Here is a 21,053-nt window from a genome sequence, read left to right as displayed (position 1 = left end):
GCCATCTGAGCACTCCACCCTCTACACTGATGGAGGAGGTAGAAAGGGTGGAGAGCTTCAAGTTCCTCGGAGTCCACATCTCGGCCGACCTTACCTGGTCCACAAACATCTCCCAGCAGGTAGGGAAAGCACAACAAAGGCTGTACTTCCTCAGGAAGCAATGTCAAGCCCCAAAGCCTGCTAATTAATTTCTACTGCTCCACCATCGAGAGCCTTCTGACCTCCTGCTGCACCCTCTGCTTCAACTGCTGCACTGTGGAGGACAAGAGGAAACTGCAGCGCGTGGTGAGGGCAGCAGAGCGGCCAATCGGCACTTCACTGACCCCCCTCAGAGACATCTATACTGGCAGCCTTCAGCAGGAAGCATCATCATCATCAAGGACCCCTCCACCCTGGACACTCACTTTCCCACCTTCCCTCTGGTAAACTCTACAGGTCCAACAAAGACAAACAGACTCAGTAGAAGTTTCTACCTCCACCCTGATTGAAGGTTAACTGTGCTGTTAACACTCATGGACACTTGCACTAGATTTATTTCTAACCAGTATTCATTACAGTAGAATTCCTGCCTCTATTTATAGAACTGTATTCTTTTACAGCAGCAACCAGCATTCCTACCGCTTACTCAATGTGCAATCCCACCAATCACAGAGCACCTTATACTGACCTGATCCTCCTCTTTACACTGTACCTGCAGATATATCTATAGATTTGTTTCTGTATAGAACTTGTGCAGATCCTTTTGTTTACTTCATTTATTGTGCATTACACACATTCCCTGTGTAGGTGCCTCTGAAACTTGTTCTTATCTTTATTTATCTTCTTCTATTATCCTCAGAATCTGAATGTAAACAGATACAAGCTGCCAATGGAGAGAAACTACTCATTGTTCTGGTAACAGTGACAATAAAGGTCTTCTATCTTATCCTGATAGAATTTCTATGAATTTGTGTCAAACTGTGGACTCACGGGACGAGTCTTCAGATGACGTCTCTGCTCATCGCAAGAATTCGAGCAACTAACCATAAACGTTCATCCTCTCTGTGTCTGACTTTTAGCTTCAAAATCGCTTCATTTCATTTTCTTCTTTTCTTCTTAACATAGAAAATTCCATTATGAACATTTGGCTGCATATGAATATACTTCACTTTATGAAGCATCAACCCATGCAGTTCATCTTCAGTTAGATTCACCATCAGCTCATTTTCACATCAACATCCACATAATGTCTTTTTGATTCAAACATACAGGAAAACTTTCTTCCCAGAAACAAACATATTCAGTATAATTGATTTGATTTCCATGTTAATGTTAGATTAGTGGCTCCTCCATCCTTTCCACACAGACTCTCAGTGTGGGGCCTACAGAGTTATTATCAGATTTTCTTATTCGTTGCTTTGGTTAAACTTCTACCTGATTGTATTCTAAACAGTTTCAGTCAGTGAAGCAGGATTAACTATCAGCACAATCACATATGAATTATGACTCTATTGTTAACTCTTAATGTCTTTTATCAGGATGGAGTTCTGGCACATTTCTTATCTTCCAACATTCCTGCAGCCACACACACACTAATCTCTCAAAGCTGAGTCTACACACACAACATCTACACATTTAAATCATGTCAATTATTCAACATATTCATTAAACTTCTGATTCAGAATGAAGATGATTTACTAATAGCACTTCATATCATTGTAAACACAACAGCCTAAATGTTAAAACCTTTTTATTTCTCTCAGAGGCAATAAGAGGTGAGGGGGGGACTTCTGTCTCTCTCTGTCCCACCTCTCTCAACAAGGGTCATTAAATTCATCCCACTTTCATCGTTCATTAAAAACATATTTATGCTGACTATGTGATGTAATGCAAGAACAGTAGAGGTGAATGGATGGATAATACAATAATAAAATGTCATATAATAACTGCAGCTGTCAGCAGAGCAGCTGAACTAGAACAGCAGTCGTACATTTATTTACAAACCCCACGTGTACAGGGCAGGATGTGCAATGGTCCAGGGGAAAAGGGACAAAGTCCAACACACGCTCCGCTCACTCGCTCCTCTCGTATTTGTTTTCAGCACACTCACTCTCACTCCACTCCACGCCACCAGGGAAACAGATCGGGGTCACGGACGAGTGCGAGAACCTGAGCACAAGAGAACTGCGGTGAGCATAAACAGAGTAATCACACGACAAACGGGGTTTATCGGGGCTGTACTGACGAGAGTAAGTCCACCACCCAGCGAAGAAGCCTTCTGAGCCTCAGCTTCAATAGCCCAGGAGTCCAGGTCATCAGGTAGACTCACGGCAGGTGCGTGGGCCAAGGGCGGAGCCCAGCTGAGCTCCACCCAGGCAGACAGGTGAGAGACAGGAGAGAGAGACATATAACCATAGTATGCTAATAGCAAATTCTTCTGTCAGGTTTAAAGTGAGATCCTGCTTTAAGGGCAGCTTCATCTGCTGGTAATGACAGATGTTTCTAGTATATCAGGCTTGGCCAACATTACAGGGACTTACTTGCAGAGACCCACGAGCTCCAAACTTGCTGCTTTATGATTGGTGCAGATGCTCTAAGCTACTATTAACCAATAAGAACCACGGGGTCAGGGGTCACTACAAGACCTTATCAGCCACCAACTTGTATATATAACTTTACTCACACTTGTAAAACTCTTAGAGTAGAATTCAATGGGGCAGAGTGACCTGAGCACAGGCCCACTCTGTGACACTCAGAGCTTTGTGGATATCATCTGCAGGTGCACGTACTGGGAGTACTGGACACAGTGCATGTGCAGCCAGCTTGCAGCCACTTTGCCACCACTTTAGGACAATGTTTACAGTAGACTGAGCCTCACTGACTGTGAGCAGTCATTGTGCTGCTGCATGGCTGATGGCACTGCAGCTGTCAGGGACAACAAGAACCACTCAACTACCTCAGCCAAGCCAAGACTGTGCTGATGTTGTGACCTGAGACCAAGACACTAACCCAGGATGGTGATATGATGGTGTGAGAGTGGCTGGATGAGCCCATCCACCTTAAATATGGATCATATAAATATCTGTAATGCAACACGGGTTTTATGCAACATGAACATATTTCCAGCTGTTTCATGTTGTGTTTCCAAGATTTCAGTTTACTGACTCTGAGACAAACCCACAGCATGCAGGTCATTTCTACATCTGTTGCTGTGGCCTCAGTTTCCCAGCATGCCTTGGCTGTGCTCATGAAAGTGAATGAGGGGGGAAGATCTGTCCTGCTGTCCTGTCAGTACTCGGATTTCATACCTGGTGATCTCAGAGGACAAAAGCAGCGTTACAGCGGCGCACATCGATGAGAGCTGATGCTCTCAACACTTCAGACCTCCGCCTGTCTCTGAGAAAACCAACAACGGCTGTCAGCAGCAACTACACCTGCTCCACCAGTGCTGGGAGAGAAGAGCTGAGACTGACAGCTCTTTGTACAGGTCAGTACTGTAGAGGTCAGAGGTCAGTTTGCTGACAAACCATTTAAAAACATGTTTGAGCTAAAATCCATGGAAGTCACAGAGGAAAGAAGAGACACTGCAGAGAGGATCCAGAATATTTGATGTTTTCTGATGACAGTTGAAGTTTCCAGCTATTAAAAAGTGTAACAGCGCAGCCTTCATGTCCTTTCAGTTCTTCCTCCACTCCTCCTCACAGTGCAGGCTTGCCGCTGCTAAAACTAAACAGAGCTCCCTGAAAGGCACATCCAATCACATTGGCCATATTTGTCACATGATGTAGGACTCCAGTAGAAAACTCTTTCTGCACCGCTGGGTGAATGAGATGTTGACAAACCGTTTTTTTCTTTACTTGAAGAGATCAAATTATTGGTGGATGGATTTGGCATGGCCCTTCCATCCATGCCAAATCTACGCCCTACAGGTAAATACAGTGGTGAGAAAAAGCTTTTTTTCAGCTGAGGCAGCTCTCTAAAGTTAAACCTTTTATTTCTTTTTGTGACTTGGAGAGAGTTTTGCACACATTTGTGACCACTCGCCTTGATTATTGTAATGGACTTTATATTGGTATTGATCAGGTTCACCATCACGCTTGCAAATGGTCCAGAATGCTGCTGATTGCCTGTTGACAGTGACACGTAAACGTGAGCACATTACCCTGTTCTTGCCTCCTTACACTGGTTTCCATTTTAGAATTCATTTTAAAATGTTATTGCTTGTTTTTAAAGTTTTAAATGGCTCCTTCTTACCTGTCAGACCTTCTACAACGATACACTCCACAAAGGTCTCTCAGATCATCTGACCAGTCACTCCTTGCTGTCCCCACGTCGAGACTGAAACACATAAGGGGCCGAGCTTTCACTGTTGTGGCCCCCAAACTATGGAACAAACGGTCCCTCCATGTTAGTTTGGCCCCAACACTTGAAATGTTTAAATCACTTTTAAAAACTCACCTTTTTTCAAAGGCTTTTTAGGAGTCGTACCAGAGTCAGTTTTAGTCAGTTTGTAGTCAGCTGTTGGCCACTCTTAATGCTTTTATTTTGTTAATTTTATTGTTTATTTTACTCATGTTTTAATATTTAATTTACACACTGATTTATTTCTCTTCTCTTTCATTTATGTATTTATTTATATTAATTTCATTGTTTGCTTAATGGATGGATTTTAACTGCTGTCTCTGTTTTATTATTGGAATCACTTTGGTCACGTTATTGTTTTTAAAGTGCTGTATAAATAAAGTTGGATTGGATTATGGGCTGTACCAGGCTGACTGTGTTACAGAGGATTTCATCCTTTGTCCATCAGGACAGTCAGACAGAAATCTGCTTCCTGTTCCCAGTGTGAGCGTTTGTCAGCCTCACTGATGGAGGACGGCTCTCTCACAGTGTGCAGACATATTTAATGAGTTACTGCTAACAGTCACAGTTCATCGCAGCAGCTGTTTAATATGGACGTGAAAGAAGAAGAGATCCAACATGTCCTCTGGTCTGGACCCACAGCACTGATCACTGATCACAGAGTCTGTTACACAGACTGACCGCTCTGTGGTCAAACATGAAGGCATCAACGTGACCTCTGACCTTTATCTGCGGTGTTTCAGTCTATTTGAACTTTTTACATTGAGCCTCATGATCACTGTGATAACATGTGATCATTCAGCCCCACGAGTTCATGGATGTACTGGAGGAAAAGCATCTTTATTAGAAGGACCAGACCTCAGACCTCACACACGATGATAGGGCCGATGAGCAGCTCTTTACTCACATCTAGTGCTTTTATGTCCTTTTGCTGCTTAATAAAGTTCAGCTTTCTTCTCCTGCAGATGCTTTGACAAGTCGTTTGCTGTCCCCATGACTCAGGACCAACAACGTTGGTGCAGCTCTGCAGCCGTCTGTCTGAAGGCCTGAAACTCCTCCCACGCTGATCACAGGTGAGCACGGTGACCTTCAGTCAGGGAAACCTGTGATTGTTTCTGTCCAGCTCAGCTGTTGGACAGTAAAGAACTCCAGCCAACCTCCAGCAGGGAGAAAGAAAAGTGTCTGTATTATGATTGGTTTTCTCTGAGAGTGATCACAGATCCCTGCAGGGTGACTGAACACTCGCACACACTTCCAGCTGTGGAGGCGCAGTGATGGCGCCCTGCAAACATGAATGAACCCTGTGCACTTTGTTTACATGCTGCTTTATGGTCTTTGCTGTAACTGAACTTCATGTCTCCTGAGCACGACCCCGGCGCTCTCCTCCTGTTACAGGATGTGATGTGTCAGATGGGAGTGTGCCCGTGGGGACCTGTGATGTTCAAGGTCAGGACGTGTTTCAGCCTCTCCTGGCGTTGATGTCACAGAAGAGTTCAAATCTTCCTGTTTCATCGTCCTCGTCTTCTGACAGCGAGCAGAGACGTCTCTGTGATGGCGTTTGGTCGTGTCGACGTCTCGTTATGACGCGAGCGTTTCATTTGATGAACAGTCCTGATGGATTGTGATTGGTGAAACTGGAGACTTGCTCCGCCTCCCACCTCGTCCATCATCTTCCTGTGTGTTGTCCCAGTGTGTGTTTGCTTTGATGTGGATATAATGTCAAAGAGTCCTTCACTGATGCAGACGCCTCCTGTCTGTGTGGCTGCTGCTGCTCTTACGTCACCGCCACGCGACGACGGCTGTCCCAATTCAAAGTGTACTCCAAATGCACCGTCGATTTCCCCAAATATCAAGCGTGGTCCGGTGCACGCTTCGTGGTCCCATATATCCCACAATTCATAGCGAGGCGGTGGGTGTGGATAATTTTGCCGCAAAATACGGCAGAAGGGAGCGGCCGAAGAGTGAACTGTCAAAAGTAAGTACTGAATATGATGTCACTTATTTATGTGCGAATGTTTAATAATGAAGAACATTAAAACATTACTGTTGGCCACATGTCGGCAAAGTTATGTGACATTAGTGATGTTTGTACTTTCAGCGGTAACTTGGTTTTAAAGCCTCTACTTCTAAATACATATATAGTCGACCTTAATCTTACAGAGAATGTGATGATTTTATGGATAATTAAAGTCAGTCATATATCCACAAACACAACAAGCTGAAAGTCAGTGATGCTGCTCGGTTTGCAGTCCTGAATATCACGGCACAAGCAGGATTCACTGCACTGTTAATGTTAGCTATGTTATATTGCTGCCTCTGTTCGGTGGTGTCGAGCCAAACGGACTTTAACGTGTGTCTGAACGAGCTGACGGTTCACTCGTTAAGCTGAAAGAAAGATGCTTTAATCACAGGAGTCACACATGTGTCCACTGTACCATCTGGGAACTCTTCTTGTTTAGCACTCGTAATAACACAAACACTAAATCCTCCTTCTCTTGTGCTGTTTTGTAGCAGTGTATACACCTGAGACTGTCACCTGTCTGTCTGTCCTGCACTCTCTCTCTGTTTCTTTCTCTCTGATTGTGGAATAAAAGTATGAACATGTATTTATAAGTTACACTTGTGTTTGAATCCTGCAGCTTATCACACATTTGATTTCCATGTGTGACGACTGCAAGTGTCCAGAGTGAGGACAGACTGAGGGACCCACTGCTGCACATCATCTGTGAGGCTTTGCACCCCTGATGATCCACCAGGACAAACTCAGCAGTGTGTGAGGAAGAGGAGGAGGAAGAGCCAGCAGCAGCTGACAGATGGAGAGAATAGACAGACTGTTCCCTGTTTGTGAAGGACTGCTAGGAAAGTTTAACATAACTAATTGTCTCTCCTGAATCAGTCTTATTAGGTAATGTTCAAATAATGTTATCATCCCAGTGTTTTCAGTGTGGGAGAAAGTACTCAGGGCCTTCAAGTTACACACTATGAAAGGCAGCAACAACTTTAATATTCAGAAACCTAAAGTATGTATCAGCAGCAGAATGGAGCTAAAAATAAATGTTTGTTTCAGTTCTATGAAGCTTTGAGTATTTTGGATTAGTAGCACTGCTGTGTTTGTTGCATCATATTGCTGTAACTGTTTATAATGCTTTATATATTCTGAGGTAAGTTGATCTATAGTGTTACATCATATTCTATAAGGATGTTATGTGTTTGTATACTTTCTGCCCAGTTTGACCCATTTAGCAGAAGTCAGCCTGTTTAATGCTCTGATATCTATTCTGTGTGACTTAAAGCAGTTATGACATGGTCTGATTTTCTCACCCAATAAAGGAATATCTCATATATCAGTCTACTCTTCATTCTATCACCAACAGTTTTCACAGCTCGGACATTTTGTTTTTTACACATATATGTAAGCATTGAGCCAAATGTAATAATGCCAACATATTAAACGAACAATATTTGTCTCTTATATATAATACATCTGTATATACACTGTCAGAGATACTTGTCTTTGAGTGAAGATTTAAGGTGATAGGAAATATAAATAACTGCAACTTGAATCTTTGACCCAGAGTTCAAGCTCATATATATATATATGATCTGACAATAAATATAATATTGGCCATATTATATTTACATTACCACAGTGAGATGATTTTAGTCTCATGAACAACATTAGCTAATTGTTATTTACTAACTAATCTTAAATGACTGTTCAGCACAGAAATGAAGCCCAACTATCATGTTTTACAGTCCTGTGGTCTCAACTAATCAAAGTGATGTCATGACAAAATGAATGACCAACAAAACATTTTTTTTCCTTCATTTATGTCACACAATGGTGTATGTAACATTTCTCGCGATTAGTATCATGGTTGCTAGGCAACCTGAACAGCGCAACGAAGGCTAGACCGTCCCATTTCACAAGCCTCTCACTTCCGCACTTCTCGTACTTATAGTACGCACCGTACGTAGTACGCGTAGTGTGCGTACTTCAAGCGTGCAGACCTTGAATTGGGACACAGCCATTGAGTTAAATCTTTCTGTACTTCCTGTTTAGTGACCTCATCATTTAGCACAGCCTCATTAAATCTGCAGTATTTAGATAGTTTACTGGGTCCCGTCCTCACCATCAAAGATACTGGTTTGTGTCCTCACACAGTGATGGTTCTGTACTACAGTCACTGGTCCTATAGAGTTCTTTACCAGGTGGTGTTGAAGAACTCTCATGGACCCGGGACATGAAGGTGATGTAAGTGGCCCCAGAGATCTGAACCCAGTTCTGCTGGGTCCACGGTCGGTCTGAGAGCACAGCTGGAGTTAAATATACAGGATATAAAGTGAACCTGGAAACTAAACTGCATGCTGCCCTGGATGATAAACTCCTGGAGTTTAGAAACCAGATCTGAATGAAGAACTTGCTGAGCTTAGAGGTTTTATGATTAACTGTATCGGTATCAAACGGTATCAAATGTGAAGCGTGGTTTTTGATGAATGCAAAAACTGAGCGAGAGGGGCTGCTTTTGTGTGTGTGTGTATGGATAATAGCAAACACTGAAATAAATTTTTTGCACGCAGCAATGAATTTTGTTCACTCAAATTCAGCTTTTCTTCGCTCAAAATAAATTTCTCCTCAAAATGCAACACTTGCACCTGCAAATTTTTTTTTTTGTGCGCTCAGAATAGTGGCACAAAAATAACGCCATATTGCGACTTCCATCCACAAATAAAGCTGCTGCTGGCTGAGTTGGTTTGAGCTGAGACTCATCTCCAATAAGCCAAACTGAGCCCCACTTGTGTTTGTGTATTTATTTCAAAACAAAAACAAACTTTTCGCTTTCATTCAAACGAAATAGTGCATCTATGAACTTATATCATTTGAGAATGGGACTGAAAGGTGATGTCAAATAACGTGCAAAAACCCACTCACCCAACTTCTCCATTGAGAACGCCAGCATCAGGTAAATAACATGTGACCACACCCACATGCAATCACCTGAGGTGCAGGGAAATCTAAACACCTGCACCACCATAACAAATAAAACATAAACATTCACTTTGGCTCTTACACTCAGTCGGCACTTTCATTCATGACTTCAACAGGTTGAAATGAGCTTTGAAGAAACATCAGTTTAGTGCTGAAATATCCAAACGCTGCAGGAACAAGAACAACAAAGTGATGACGGATGTTTGTGCTTCAAACAGGAAAACCAGCAGAAATAAATTACAACCTGCCAGAGGTTTCGGAATTTCCGAGGTTGCTGAATGCAGCACAGTGTTTCGATGCTCCCGAGTGTCCGCAAACGCCGCATTAGGCTCAAAGTTTACTTTCACTTCCTGAACTTCGTGGAGTGGAGCTTATTGTTGTTGTTGTGAAGAAACTGTAAGTTTGCTTTGTTTCCTCCTTTAACAGTTTGTCTTTAGGAACTTTACTGTTTGTTCAGCTCATGTTCGATTTCTTCACCAAACAAACTGTGTGTGTTTGTATTAAAGTTAGTGTGTAATGTTTTCCTGGCTAACATCAGCTGTGTGCAGCTTAGTTCAGCACAAATCTGCCGCTCCTTAGTTCACGTAACGGACTCACAGCTGGACCAACGGTGTGTTTGCGGTTGCTGTGTGATCAGAGTCCGGAAGTCAGACTAAACACACTGGTTGGCTGTATCCCAATTCAGGGTCTGCAGCCTTAAAATGCGGCCTGTAAGGCTGCAGACTCTGAATTGGGATACAGCCATATTGACCTGGTTTCTAGGTTACATGACAGGTCACTGGTCAGTGACTGTAACTCAATTACTCCTGTTAATGTGAATTCACTGAGTGTTTGTGGTTTACCTCTCAGACTGACTGAAGATGATGATGGAGGAAAAGGAGGACAGAGCAGGGTCCAGCTGTCCGTCTGTGAGGAGTGACCGGTCCAAAGATCAAAATCCTCCGGTCTTCAGTGCTGATCCTGGACCAGCGAGGTCAGAGAGCTGAACTCACTGAGTAACAGAAATAATTCTGCACTGACGTTATAATCAGTGTTGATTCTGGTTGATTTTCTGTGTTTGTGAGCTGAGAGGAAATGAAAATGAATTTGTAACAAAAATCAGTTTTGTCCAGTTTTCCTGTAAAAAGCTGAACTCTAATCTAAGAGGATGTTACTGACAGGAAACAGCTGCATTATCTGCAGTCTGTGTGATCACAGCTGCTTCAATCATGTTTGTGTCTGCAGAGGTCAGAGGTCACAGTCTGCAGGGTCCAGCTGTCCGTCTGTGAGGAGTGACCGGTCCAAAGATGACCCTCCAAACTTCAGTGGTGAACCTGGACCAACGAGGTCAGAGAGCATGTTTGTGTTTGTGTTTCCTGGATAAATCTGACCTGAAACATCCTCAGATTGTTACAAAGATTCATTAAAAAGAAAACAATGAAAGAGATCAAAATGTTAGACTTCTGACATTTCTGACAAAGAGTGGAAACAACAAAGAGTGGAAAATTAAGGGGGTCTGAATACTTTCCATTCCCACTGTACTTTGGATCTTGTGCTGTCTGTGGCCCTGAAATCTGCAACAATAATTCTCTGACCACATACCTGTAATATTTGAGTTTCCTCTTTCCTGTCAGTGTGTTAGACTTGACGTGCATAAATACTGATCTCACATGATTACCTCAGATACAGATGATCGTTTTGTTTGTTCTTATAAAACAAACAAAACTTGACCACTGACAGCCTGCTTTCTCTGATTAATTCAACCTGTTTGGAAATCCTTGATCCCATTGGTCGTCTCAGGAGTCTAACCAGGAGTCTAAAACCTAAGACCCAGCCCTGGTTGAATAATGTTACCAGATCATTGTTAAACAATCAGAAAGCTGTAAGAGCATCAGAAACAAAGTATTTCTCTAAGATTAAGTGTAATAACTTTAATAGACCTCATATTTTATTTAGTGTTATTAACTCAGCTCTAAATCTTCCTACTGCTGCTCTTCTTGTAGCATCACTGAGTCTCAGGACAAAGTCAGATTGTGACACAAAGCAAACAAGTCGTTCTTCCATAGGATGGTCGAAGAATAATGGATTGTATTTTATATAGTGCTTCTCAAGACCCTCAAAGTGCTTTACAATTCCACTATTCATTCACACACTGATGGAGGCAGCTACAGTTATAGCCACAGCTGCCCTGGGGCAGACTGACAGAAGCGAGGCTGCCATATCGCGCCATCAGCCCCTCTGGCCAACACCAGTAGGAGGTAGGTGAAGTGTCTTGCCCAAGGACACAACGACCAAGACAGACAGAGCAGGGAATCGAACCGGCAACCTTGTGGTTTCCCAACCCACGGAACCATGGTCGCCCAACGAACCATGGTCGCCCAACAATAATGTGTTTTAGAAACACCAAACAAATCAAACTCTGAATCCTAATCCAACAGAAATATTGTAGAAATTCCTGAACTGAATCCTGAACACTCCTGAATCCACCAACACCCAGAGCTGAAGCTGCTCTGTGTGAAGGACTGAGCTCAGATTCACTCAATGATGTAGGATTGATCAGCAGTTACACAAATGTTTGTAGTTGCTGCACAAAGCAGTCACAGCAGGTATTGTCAGCAATGTTTCACCAAAGGTGATTCCGATAAAGTTATTTGAGCAGAAAACTACTGGATCTTTATCTTGTGCTTGAACTAATTCTTCATGGTTCCTCCACAGAGTGGACCAGCAGAGCTCAGAGGTTCCCAGTGGTCAGTCTGCCCAGCAGCATCAAACACACCTGGACTCCATATTTATGGTCTGTACATGTACAACAACTATTTTTGCATGTGTTCTGCTGACATTCAGCTTTTAAATTTGTGAAGAAACTCAGTGCAAGTTATCTTAGGCTTAGCTTGAAGCACCGCCTATGCCCACGTCAGTGTGCTCCTGTAGGAGCTGCATAATATAGGCAATTTTCACACCATCATTAGAAAAACTCTGCTGACGGAACTGTAGCAAGCACTGTGTGAGAAAACCTGCACATTTGCCGGGCTCACCTGAGAATGCTACCGGTGTAGGGAGAAGTGTGTCCAAAAACACGGGTGTAAGAGCCAAAGTCAATGTTTATGTTTTGCTTATTTGTTATGGTGGCGCAGGTGTATAGCTTTACCTGCATCTCAGCTGATGGCATGTGGGTGTGGTCACAGTCTATTTACCTGATGTCGGTGTTCACAGCAGGTGTGTTGGGTGAGTGGTTTGTGGGCAAACTTTTCTGTTGACCGTCATTTCTTTGGCACATCAGTTAATGCATGCGCTATTTGTAATTTGATTCAAAGCGCAAAAGTTTGTTTTGTTTTGTTCTTAAAATAAATACGCAAAGTACAAGTATGACTCATTATGGATTATTGGAGGCGCGTCACAGGGACACAACCAACTCAGCCGGCCGCGGCTTTATTTATGGATGAAAGTCGCAACATTTAGTCAACAGAAAACCTGTCTTTTATCGCATGCATCAGAAAACAATGAAGAGGATTTTTGGATATACGTTTTGGAGTCACGGAGCTTTCAGATGAGTGGACGCAGTTCTCAAATGAGTAATTGGAAACGGCACCATCACACTAGCACATTGGAACACCGAGCAACAGACACTTCAGAAGCAGTAGGACACGCAGATTCACTCTGTGTATTATTGGGTGTTTTGAACACAGTTTGTAAGTGTCACCGCTTGTCCATTGGGGACATTGGTTTATGGATGAAAGTCGCAACAACGGGAGTGGGTGTAATAGGTGCGTCACTTACGGGAGGTGCCGCAGCTGCTGGCGGAGGAGGAGTAGGTGGTGGATTTTTTTTTGTGAGCGATGTTTGCTGGGCCACGGTTTGGATGAGCTTGGTGATTTCTCCTCGGAGATGAGTAAACATCTTCTCATGCCACTCCAGCCTGGCTGCCAGCATCGCCAAGGTGGGGTTTTGAAGCTGCCGAGTCTGCTGAGTCCATGTTGGCTGGATGATTCTCTCACGGGTTAGAGAGGACTCAGGCACAGATGGGATTAGATCAAATAAAGCTGTTTTTTTTACAGGTCACCAAAGTGCAAACTATAAACAAGTGAAGAGGGAAACATGGTTCCAGGGTCCAAAAGGCCAATTGGGGAAGGGGAAATCCTCTCACACTCTCCCACACACTGTCATTGTCATGGTCCTGGGCCATGTTGGCCCAGCATTCTTAGTTTTTCGTGTGTTTTGGGATTTGTTCTTTATTTATGCCTTGGTTTCTAGGTTCTGTTAAGATGTTTCTTATTTGATTACCCCCTGTGTGCCCCTCTGTGTATCTGAGCCCTCGTTTCCCCTCCTTGTGTTTCATTCAATGTTTTTCCCCAGCCCGTTATGTCTGTCCTCTTTCTCTCCGCCTGTCTGAACCTCTGTGCACTTCCTGTTTTCTTTGACAGTCCCTCGTCAGTATACGTCACGTTGTGTTCACTCCTGCCCTGTCTCGTTATGATTATCAGTGTCACCTGTGTTCCCCGTGTATTTCCACTTCCCTCGTTAACCCTCTGTGTATTTAGGTCTGCGTCTCCCTCAGTTCTGCGTCGCGTTCTCCCTCATGGTGTGTGGATCTCCCTGTGTCTCTCTGTGAGTTTAGTTTATGATTTTCCAGTTTAGTTTAGGTTGCTTTGTATGCTTTTCCCAGCCAGCAAATAAAGCTGTGGTTTTGAGTTCATCCCTTGTGTCTACGAGTTTGCGTTTGGGTCCTCTCCCTGCTCCCACACAGCCAGTCCATGACAGTAGAACGCGACCAGTACATGGACCCAGCAAACCGCTCTCAGCTGCGTGAGCGTCAGGATGCTGCCTTTGCCGAGCTGGAGGAGGAGCTCCGCTTGAGGCCGTGGGGCACTCCTGACTACGGGCAGATTTTCCGAGGAACTCGGCTGGCTCTCGGCGGTCCCCGGAGCTGCCGAAAGCCCCCACCTGCTGCTTCACCTGCACCCAAGCTGCGGCCGCTTCAGGTGGGAATTCTCCGCGTCTCTTCAGATGCCCACGCTCCAGCCTCGGCTTCGCCGTTCTGCATGCCGGAGGCTCAGCTGTTTTCTCCGCCCGCTTCCCCTTCCCGTAGGAAGCGGCGCACACGCCGCCATAAGCCGGACAATGGTGAACAACCCACGGTGGTAAGCGGCAATGACTTTTATCCTCACATCCCATCTGACATTAACAGTAATAAACTCACCTCTGATCCGTGGGGAACTTCCCTTATGGACGATGACATAGACTGGGAAAACTATTTCCATCCAGCTCCCTCTGAGTTGGGATTTATCAAGGACTCTCACCACCCTTTAAAACCTCCAAAGACGGCTAAGTCAAAGACTGTAAATTGTGATGGCAGAGGGGCTACTCCGATGTTTGATGAAACAGTTTTTTCTGACCCTGTGTGTGTAACCCCTGAGTCTGCCCATTCAAAAACTGTCTTATCTGAGCCTGCCTCTCCGTCTACCTGTGTTTCTTCTCCCAGGGCAGCTCGGGCCCGGCTTCTCTCTGCACCCGTTTCAGTCCCTCGGGTGGAGAAAGCTGAGGTTCAGCTGGTCCCTACTCCGGCTCCCAGGGCAGCCGTGACTCAGCTTCCTCCTGCACCCGTACCTACTCCTTGGGTGGGAGTGGCTGGTGTCCGGTCTGCCATATCACCAGTGCCGGTCCCTGAGGTGAGGCCAGCTAGTACACAGCCTGCCTCTGCACCTGTACCTACTCCTCGGGTGGGAGCAGCTTGTGTCTGGCAGAAGCCTGCACCCGTTCCCGTGTCCACTGTAAGTGTGAGCAAGTCTGTCCAGCCAGCGTCTTCGTGTTCAGAAGGCTCCGAAGAGTTAGCTCAGCCAACCATGACAGCAGACCCACTGTTTCTCGCGCAGTTGTGGAAGTATTGCCGGGGCGTTATCCACGCTAAGGACGCTCCCGAGAGACACGTCCAGGTTGTTTTTTTTGACAACTTTTTGTCTTCCACCTTCTGCACAGCCAGCTTTTCGGACATCAAAAGACTGAAACAAATAATAGCAGCTCTGAGAGCCAGGCTTTGGTTTGAGCTGTTTGACATTGGTGATCCAGGCAAAGAAGACTCTGCGGCCCTTCTGGACGCCCTCGCAGCCTGGTATTCTCGGCGTCAGCATCTTTTTCCGTCACGATTAATAACCAAATCCTTCGATCCTCCCTTCAGAAAGAGACTGCGTCCTCACTATCCTCTCTCCACCACACCTCCACTTTCTCCAGGAGCTCACTTAGCTGCCCAGCCTCCAGTAGCTCAGGTCTTAGCGCAGGCATCAGCTTTTCCCCCAGTCCAGTCCCCAGCTCAACTGCCTTTTGTTCACACTCCAGCCCAGTCTCCTGTAGCCCAGTCACCTGCTCTACAGCCTGCTCCAGTTCAGTCAGTCCAGCCTGCTCCAGTTCAGTCAGTCCAGCCTGCCCCAGTTCAGTCAGTCCAGCCTGCCCCAGTTCAGTCAGTCCAGCCTGCCCCAGTTCAGTCAGTCCAGCCTGCCCCAGTTCAGTCAGTCCAGCCTGCCCCAGTTCAGTCCGTCCAGCCTGCCCCAGTTCAGTCCGTCCAGCCTGCCCCAGTTCAGTCCGTCCAGCCTGCCCCAGTTCAGTCCGTCCAGCCTGCCCCAGTTCTGTCCGTCCAGCCTGCCCCAGTTCTGTCCGTCCAGCCTGCCCCTGTGCTCCCTGTTTCACCTGCAGCTCAGGCCCCTGTTTCACCTGTAGCTCAGGCCCCAGTGCCGCCTGTAGTTCAGGCCCCAGTGCCGCCTGTAGTTCAGGCCCCAGTGCCGCCTGTAGTTCAGGCCCCAGTGCCGCCCGTAGTTCAGGCCCCAGTGCCGCCCGTAGTTCAGGCCCCAGTGCCGCCCGTAGTTCAGGCCCCAGTGCCGCCCGTAGCTCCAGTGTCCCCCGTAGCTCCAGTGTCCCCCGTAGCTCCAGTGTCCCCCGTAGCTCCAGTGTCCCCCGTAGCTCCAGTGTCCCCCGTAGCTCCAGTGTCCCCCGTAGCCCCGTCGCTCATTCCGTCGCCAGTTTCTCACACTCACTTTTTGCAGGGAAAAAGTCTGAGTTCCACCCTGGGAGTTTCTCGCGCCTTAGCTGCTTCAAGCACCGTAATGCACTCCAGGGCCTCCCCAGAAGCTAGGTTTCACCCCCCAGCTAGTACTGGACCCCTGAAGATTAAGCAGCCCTCAGAGAACTCCTCCGTGTTAGTGTTTCCTGGGCAAAGCCAGTGCTCCGTGCAGTGCCAGCTGCCTTTTCGTCGGCTAGTGGACTCTTTGCCTCGTGCCTCCGCTGGAGGGTCCGAAGGACCGCTCCGGCCTTTGCTTCCTGTCGTCGCTGGAGGGTCCAAGGGGCCCGTCCGGCCTTTGCTTCCTGTCGTCGCTGGAGGGTCCAAGGTGCCCGTCCGGCCTCTGCTTCCTGTCGTCGCTGGAGGGTCCAAGGGGCCCGTCCGGCCTCTGCTTCCTGTCGTCGCTGGAGGGTCCAAGGGGCCCGTCCGGCCTCTGCTTCCTGTCGTCGCTGGAGGGTCCAAGGGGCCCGTCCGGCCTTTGCTTCCTGTCGTCGCTGGAGGGTCCAAGGGGCCTGTCCGGCCTTTGCTTCCTGTCATCGCTGGAGGGTCCAAGGGGCCCGTCCGGCCTTTGCTTCCTGTCGTCGCTGGAGGGTCCAAGGGGCCCGTCCGGCCTTTGCTTCCTGTCGTCGCTGGAGGGTCCAAGGGGCCCGTCCGGCCTTTGGTTCCTGTCGTCGCTGGAGGGTCCAAGGGACCCGTCCTGCCTGCGGCCTCTTCGTCTCCGGCTTCCACGCCGCCGGCTGCTGCGCCTCCGTCTCCGGCTTCCACGCCACCGCCCGCAGCTTCGTCTGCAGCGGCCTCGGACTTGTCACCTACGCCAGCTGCCGCCTCTGCCTCACCTACGCCAGCTGCCGCCTCCGTGTCTTCGCCTTCAGTGTCGCCTGGTCCTGCCCTGTCTGGGTCTGCAGCTCTCTGGCCACTTTCCAGGCCCCTGGCCAGGCGCCATCGCCGTCGTGGGCGGCCCCCGGACCGCCTTCGCCTGGGTCGCCGCCGTTGCCTCCCGCACGGTCGGCCCCCTGAACTGTGTCCACGTCGCCGCCGTCTTCCACGCGGCCGGCCTCCGGACCCGCTCTGCTGCCACTGCCGCTTTTCGCGTGGGCGGCCTCCGGAACAGCCGTACTGTGAACTTTGGTGCTGTCGCCCCCGAGTCGACACTCTGTTCTATGTGGACATTGCTTCCCTGTCTTGGACTATTTTTTGTGTTCCTATGACCCTGGTTTTGTGTCATGCTCTTTGTGTTTCATTTGGTTTCGGTCCCTCCGTCCTGGTCCCCCGCCTCCCGGCCTGGGTGGGTTGTTTTGGTTTTTCTTGTTTTTGGTTCTCGGGTTTCGGCTGTCAGGAGCCAGCCCTTGAGGGGGGGGTGGTGTCATGGTCCTGGGCCATGTTGGCCCAGCATTCTTAGTTTTTCGTGTGTTTTGGGATTTGTTCTTTATTTATGCCTTGGTTTCTAGGTTCTGTTAAGATGTTTCTTATTTGATTACCCCCTGTGTGCCCCTCTGTGTATCTGAGCCCTCGTTTCCCCTCCTTGTGTTTCATTCAATGTTTTTCCCCAGCCCGTTATGTCTGTCCTCTTTCTCTCCGCCTGTCTGAACCTCTGTGCACTTCCTGTTTTCTTTGACAGTCCCTCGTCAGTATACGTCACGTTGTGTTCACTCCTGCCCTGTCTCGTTATGATTATCAGTGTCACCTGTGTTCCCCGTGTATTTCCACTTCCCTCGTTAACCCTCTGTGTATTTAGGTCTGCGTCTCCCTCAGTTCTGCGTCGCGTTCTCCCTCATGGTGTGTGGATCTCCCTGTGTCTCTCTGTGAGTTTAGTTTATGATTTTCCAGTTTAGTTTAGGTTGCTTTGTATGCTTTTCCCAGCCAGCAAATAAAGCTGTGGTTTTGAGTTCATCCCTTGTGTCTACGAGTTTGCGTTTGGGTCCTCTCCCTGCTCCCACACAGCCAGTCCATGACAGTCATACTTGTTCTCCACACAGGAAAGGCAGTTGGTCCGGGGAAATTGTTTCACTTAATCATCCAGCAAAGACCTGTTCTACTTCCCAGCCTTAAATATCATAATCCTCAGCCGAGTAATTGAGAACGGAACAAAATCAGAATCTCCACAGTAGAAGTCCAAAACGAAACAGAGGAGCTGGGTCAACCATGAGTCCATAGACACAAAGTCCAAAAGCAGTTCAGAGGCCAAACCTGGAGGCTGACTGCACTGTGGTCCGAAACTGCACAGTTCTGTGGGGCGACCTGGAGGCCGACGGCACAGAGTCCATAACTGAGTGGATCAGGAACCCGGCTTTGTGGAAGACAGCAGCGACAACAGAGCAGGTCTGGAGGCTGGCCCGTGGAAGACTGCTGCGACTGTGGTAAAGTTAGTCTGGCCAACCGCGTGGAAGGCGGTAGGTGGATGGGCTCTCTTGAACCCCCAGTGGACACAAGGAAGTGCTATCCGGGCTCTCCTGAGCCTCCAGCGGGTACAGGCGGCGGTGTGGGAGCCGTAGAGTCCTGGACTGGCTCTCCTGAGTCTCCAGCGGGAACAGGCAGTTGCGTGGAAGCCACAGAGTGACAGCAGCATGAGCGCCGCTTTCTCCGGGAAGAGGGAGGAGGCGAGCCAGGCCACAAATCCTCCTCCTGGTGAAGCCGCTGGAAAGCTCACTACCCCAACATCAAACCCAACAAATAGATCATTGTTGTATAAAAAAATATTACAAACTATTACCTGAAGCTGCTTGAGGTCCTGATCATTTCACAGGGTGATTTTGTGTATTATGTAAGGATGGACCGATCCGATATACCCAGCTACTTGAATGACTCGCAACTGTCTGAAATCTTCCCATCTAGTTTTCAGCCTTTTCACAGTACGGAGACAGCTCTTGTTAAAGTTATGAATGACATTTTTGTTGCTACTGATCGTGGTAAATATGCTGTGCTTGTGTTATTGGACATGACAGCTGCATTTGACACAGTGGACCACGACCTGCTGATCTCCCGCTTACACCACAGTGTGGGATTTTCTGATTTGGCATTGTCATGGATAAAATCAAATCTTTCCGAAAGGAGTTTTTGTGTTAAGCTGGGGTTGACCACTTCCTCTCTGGCCCCTCTGCTTTGGGGTGTGCCCCAGGGATCTATCCTCGGGCCATTATTTTTCTCGCTTTATTTATTCCCTCTTGGTGCAATTTTTCGTAAACACAGAGTGTCATTTCATTTGTATACTGATGACTGTCAGCTTTATTTACCTTTTAGTCATTTGGATACCTCCCCATGTCAATCACTGCTTGACTGTCTTAGCGATATTAAATCATGGATGGCAAGTAATTTTCGGAATTTTAATGTTCGCAAAATGGAAGCAATTTTATATGGCCTGCATCGTTCTACTGATTCTCCAGATGTTGATTTTGGTGATTTGACCTCCCACTTGAAAAGTTTGATCACTAATCTTGGTGTTAAACTTGATTCCGCGCTTACTTTTGAAGGTCATGTAAATGTGGTGGTAAAATCTGCTTTTTATCACCCCAGACACCTATCAAAGGTTAAGCCTTTCCTTTCCAAACCCAATTTGGAAACTCTTATTCATGCTTTTAACACTTCACGTCTGGACTATTGTAATTCCCTTTGAATAGGGGTTGGGTTGGGCACCTTGTCACGCCTGCAGTTAGTGCAAAATGTGGTGGCATGATTTTTAACCGGTAGTAGGAAATTCGATCACATCACTCCAGTTCTGGCTTCCTTGCATTGGCTTCCCATTGAATTTAGGGTTCGTTTAAAAGTCCTTTTATTGGTTTGTAAATCTTTAAATGGTCTGGCTCCTGTCTACTTATCTGATTTGCTGAAGCCACATGTTCCTCCTCGCTTGCTCCGTTCAGCTGAGCAGCTGTTGCTGTCGGTTCCTAAGTCGCGGCTGAAATGCAGAGGAGACTGAGCGTTTTCAATTATGGCTCCGATGCTTTGGAATAACCTTCACCTCCATATTAGACAAGCGTCATCAGTGCAGGTCTTTAAGTCCAGATTGAAAACCTGTTTTTATTCCCTGGCTTTTAACTCTGTAGGAAACTGACACCTTTATTATTATTTTCATTGTATTTTTAATGATTTTATTGTATTTTTATTATGCTAGTTGTTTTGATCTGTGTTGTTCAGCACTTTGGTCTGCCTGGTGTGTTCTTAAAGTGCTATACAAATAAACGATGATCATGATGATGATGATATGAGGATCGGATATCAAAGAGAACTAAAAAAATGTAATCCGATACATTAAATATCACAAAAGCACCTCACAAAACTTGTGACATGGCGTAACTCAGCTCATAAACTTAGCACGTCGGAGCAGTATGCGTCACGTGATAGAGCGGCTGTGGCATGCAAGACCTGACGGCGGTCTGGTTGAGCATTTGGAGCCTTGCTATGGGACCGGCATATCATCTCCGAGAAAGTTATCCCATAGAGAAGTAAAGCAAGTGTGTAAGTTCATCTCTGAATGTTTGTAAAGCATTCCCACGTTAAGCTTAACAACTGATATATGGAGCGACTGCCTCTACCTCCCTCTCCTGTTGCTACTTCAATCGTGAAACTGATTGGCTGCTTGGCTTTTCTGTCACGAATCCCGTCTCTCTTGTTTGTTTATCACCCACTTTGCACCAGAAAGAGGAAACCAGCGGCTAAACAACAGCAGCATATTTAACCTTGATAAGCTGTTGTTAGATTTTA

The 21,053-nt window shown here is 46.7% G+C and overlaps 1 protein-coding gene across 1 annotated transcript in view; it reads left to right on the top strand.

Annotated features, from left to right (window-relative positions):
* Window positions 1-9,671: 9,671 nt before the first annotated feature.
* The window catches only part of LOC134624409 (protein NLRC3-like), a 54,573-nt gene continuing 43,191 nt past the window's right edge, over window positions 9,672-21,053 (top strand). The window contains exons 1-4 of the mRNA XM_063469395.1: window positions 9,672-9,727; window positions 10,181-10,304; window positions 10,556-10,657; window positions 12,026-12,104. Of these exons, the coding sequence (XP_063325465.1) occupies window positions 10,192-10,304; window positions 10,556-10,657; window positions 12,026-12,104 (294 nt within the window). The 5' untranslated portion in view covers window positions 9,672-9,727; window positions 10,181-10,191. The remainder of the gene's footprint in view (window positions 9,728-10,180; window positions 10,305-10,555; window positions 10,658-12,025; window positions 12,105-21,053) is intronic.

The sequence above is a fragment of the Pelmatolapia mariae genome, linkage group LG3_W, assembly GCF_036321145.2.
Source record: "Pelmatolapia mariae isolate MD_Pm_ZW linkage group LG3_W, Pm_UMD_F_2, whole genome shotgun sequence".
Classification (NCBI taxonomy): Eukaryota; Metazoa; Chordata; class Actinopteri; order Cichliformes; family Cichlidae; genus Pelmatolapia; species Pelmatolapia mariae.
Note: the sequence above shows the minus strand (reverse complement) of the source record. Positions and strands in the feature narration are given on the sequence as shown.